General features: G+C 56.6%; 1 protein-coding gene across 1 annotated transcript in view; it reads right to left on the bottom strand.

Moving 5' to 3' along the window:
• PTPRN2 (protein tyrosine phosphatase, receptor type, N polypeptide 2) overlaps positions 1 to 3,969 on the bottom strand; it is a 362,338-nt gene that overhangs the window by 124,532 nt on the left and 233,837 nt on the right. Inside the window, exon 4 of the mRNA XM_011990197.1 lies at positions 3,421 to 3,589. Coding sequence (XP_011845587.1) covers positions 3,421 to 3,589 — 169 coding nt within the window. The remainder of the gene's footprint in view (positions 1 to 3,420; positions 3,590 to 3,969) is intronic.

The following is a 3,969-nucleotide window of genomic DNA, read 5'->3' as shown; positions in this document are numbered from 1 at the left end:
CACTGTGCTCCGCCTAGGAAGGCATCCTGTCTGTGGCAGGAGCTTGCTTTCCCCAGGAGCTGCTATGAGCCAACTCACAGGGCATCACTACGATACCTCCCAATGGTTCATAGCACGAATTGCTCAGTATCTACCAAAGACCTTCACTCTCAGTGAGTTTCTGCAACGTGCTACAGTTTGTTTCTAATGCATGGATGTCGCTGCTGCGTGGCCGACCTCACGTCTGGTTGCTGAGGACAGGGGAGCGCCTCAGGCACTCAATTTACCCTCGACAAGAATCTATGCTGTGCCCTGTCCCACAAGCAAATTCCATTCTAACTCTGACTCTATTTTAGTGCCGGGGCTATTTAATAAAATAACTGAAACTCAAGGAGGGGCATGATGATGGGTTCAAAATGGAACAACTGAGGCTCCCATTGAATGAAACCCAATGCTGTTTGCAGGTGACGCCCCGCTCACTGGCCCGTCTGAGGCGCGGGGGCTGAGCCTCCAAGGCTATGCTCCTGCCTTTCTCTATTCAGAAGCCCGTGAAGAAGGCCCTTGGACGTCAGTCTAGGTGAGCATGCCGCCGTCAAGTCGGGGGAAAAGACGGGAAACCGCTTCACGGAAAAGTGTCAACTGATTTCCCTTCACTCCAACTTCTTCCGAGTCTCTGAAACTTTTAATGATGCCTTGCCTTTCCCTCGTATGTTACTAAAACCATCTCTGGGCTGCACGGGGGTTACTTTACTGATTGTTCACTTCCAGCGTCTGGGGACGTGATGTGACGGCCCCGTTACAGAAACCTGAAATCTCACAGCAGCAGCGGAGGCACAGCACGGGGCCCCACAGCCCTTCCGATAAAGACACAACGGGGCAGAGGAGGAGCACGAAGCAATCATTTCAGAGCTGGAGGTGCTGAATTACCAACGTTCAAGGGAGTGGGAGAAATGCCAGTTTCCATCGTGCTGCGCTGAGACCTGCTCTGCAGTGCCGAGGCGCGGGCACGCCGAGGGAATGTGTTTGCCAGGATCCCGGTGCCCTCTGATTCCCCTCATCAGAGTCAGAGACTTCCACTGAGCCCAGTTTCAGACTCTCGACCTAATTTCCGTTTTATTTTTTAAAGATTATTTTATCAACGATAGTTATGGTTACAGCCACTCCTGACCGGGCACTCCCTGAGGAGCTTCACACGTGGCCCTCGTGACACCCGCAGGGCCACCACCCCTGTTTACAGCTGAGGACTCGGGGGGCACAGAAGCTGAGCAGCCCCTTGGCCCCAGAGCAGTGGGTGGAGGAGCCTCTGACCCAAGGACAGAGCTGCATGAAATCCACCTTCTGCACCCACAAAATCCAGCAGGATGTCCAGTGCACCAAAGGTGCTTAGTTGGTCTCAGTTAATGAATAAAAAATTTAAATTTAGCATGTTTAAAATAGCCTTAAGTGGACCAGACCCTCTAGGGTTAGGCTCACACAGAAGGGCTCCCGCAGGCTCCTGGAAAGGCTTTAGGGAATGTTTCTCAGGCCAGCCAGTGGTCCTGATGGGAGGTGGGCCTGGCACAGAGCAGGGCTGGGATTGGCCTCTCATTGTGAGCCTAATCCTAGAGGGAGACCTGGGGCCCACAGCGCCCGTGACCCTGCACTTCCACAAGGTCTGAAGGCCCCCAGTCTCCACTATGAGGGGTGATTTCGAGCAATGAGGAAACACAGTTCGTGATCAGGAAAAACACAAATATGGCCCAGGTGCCACTGGGCGCCCCTTGAGCGGCCTCTCAACTGTGACCTGTGGGTCTGGCACACCGTGGCCCCTGCATGGCTCTGGGCCAGCATCAGGGCTCTGTTTGGCGGCTGTGGACAGCCTAGCTTCTGCATTCAAACATTATTGTGACATCCTCCTGAGCAGAGGCAAGGCCACAGCAAAGACGGCCGCCCAGGAGCTGCCCTCGGAAGGGCCTCAGAGAACCATGGGGCCAAGGCCAGGCCTTCCCCAGGCACCACCTGCTAAGATGCAAAAGTGCCTCAACTTCCTCACCTGCATGCACCGAACATGCCGCCTTGTGGGGCCATCATCTGTGGAAACTCACCCTGTGGTTCCCACGCTTGGAGCAAGGTTCAGCAAGCCCCTAAGCTGGCCTGGGATTGAGCTTAGTGGCCGCGCGTCCTCTGGGAGGACTCTGCCTTTCAAGGTCTGTGGGGGTTGCCCAGAGTTAACTTAAGTCATTTCAATGGCTCAATGTCAGGAACATAATAGAAACTGGGCCCACATTGCTTCCCACACACATCCCAGGGCCACAGCTCCTGGTGAGACCCCAGTGGAGTCCAAGAGAACGCAGAAGGTCCTCAGACTTTCCTGTCTCACCGCAGCACAGCTTCCATCTTAGAAAGGAGTGTGTCAAATTAGAGGTGCTGTAACTAACGTTTGGCAGAAAAGGAGTGTGTGAGCATCACCAACAAACCCCCAAGATCCCCAGGGCCATCCTGGGCCTCAACACCTGGTCCAAAATCCTATCCCAGGGAGCTGGCCGGGCTGTGGCCTCCGAAGGTGATTTCTCAGCTCTCGTCCCTCCCTCCTGCCAGGCAATGCAGGACCTGTGAACTCTGGCCTAACCAGTCGTCATAAAAATCATGCCTGCTTTTCCATTTACAAAGTTTACTGAGATTCCTAATTCCGTGTCCTTAAAATGTTGAGTGGGCTTTGCATGTTGAAGGGCATCGGAGGGCTCTGGGCTTTGCATGCTGAAGGGCATCGGAGGGCTCTGGGCTTTGCATGTTGAAGGGCATCGGAGGGCTCTGGGCTTTGCATGCTGAAAGGCATCGGACGGCTCTGCAATGCGGGTCCTTGCAGCTCCCACTGGCCCTGCATAAACACTCCTGGGTTCGCCTCCAAGCCTGTCTGGGCTCTCTGTGCCCAGGGCGTCACCTTGTGTTTTGGTGCGAGACCCTCATGCCCACAGGCAGACAGAGCCCTTATGCTGCCCTGGGCTGCCCCCTGGGGCGGGCTTGCTGGGGAGCAGGAACTTTCCTCAGATGCAGTAGTTGCACCTGGTGCCCCTAATTCCAGCCACGTTCAGGGCCCCTTGGTCTCCCTCAGTCGGGTTGCAGTGTCCACTGCTGTCCCAGGTCCCTTCCCAAAGGGTGAAGAGCAGCCACCTACCTCCTCTACCTCCCTGGTGTGCATCTGTGGTTTAAATGGTGGGCTTTCTGGAGTCACACTTTGTCCCAAGAACGATCCTACAGAGCCTCACCCTGAGGACTAAGCATTTGCGGTGGGGCTGGACTGGGGGCAGATGTTGCTTAAGGAGCCCCAGGAGCACCGAAGCCCTGTTCACAGGCTGCCCACTGGCCTGGGACACAGGCGTGAAGCCGAGAGGAAACACGTCCAGGTACCCACACCCTAGAGGAAAAGCCAACCCCGGCCCGGGGAGGAAGTGGAAGGGTCACCTCAGCACGGGGTCTGTCCTGCACCATCCGGGTCCTGGCGAGCGCGTCTGAAACTGGGGCCTGGGACAGGGCCTCCAGGAAGGGCAGGTGGCGTCGGAAGGCCTTGGCCAGGGCAGCGCCGCCCTCCCGAGTGTACCTCCTCTCACTGCCAACGCTGTGTTTTGAGGGCCTGAAAAAGCAAAAGAAATCAGACATCAACCGCATGTTTGCTGGTGCACGGAGCTGCCCTGTCCCCTGTGGTGCCCGGGTGCATGCGAGGGGGCCGGGAGCCCGGCTCGGTGGCCGGCCTGGCCTTGCTGCTCCGTGACCATGAGTTTGAACTTCTCCCAGACCTCTGAGCCTGTGTCTGGACGAGGATGGCTAACAGCACCTGCCTCGTGGTTGTGGGGATGGACGAATGACCCCTTCTGAGAGCTGAAGACAGGGAGTAAAAGTAACACGCAGGAACCAAGGGGAGGGGAGAAAGGGAGGAAGCTGCAGGCGCTGGCTGCAGGTTCAGCAAGAATTCTCCAGGAGGCAGAGGCAGCCGAAGGCCGGGTGGGCATGGGG

Source organism: Mandrillus leucophaeus, unplaced genomic scaffold (genome assembly GCF_000951045.1).
Source record: "Mandrillus leucophaeus isolate KB7577 unplaced genomic scaffold, Mleu.le_1.0 Scaffold373, whole genome shotgun sequence".
NCBI lineage: Eukaryota > Metazoa > Chordata > Mammalia > Primates > Cercopithecidae > Mandrillus > Mandrillus leucophaeus.
Note: the sequence above shows the minus strand (reverse complement) of the source record. Positions and strands in the feature narration are given on the sequence as shown.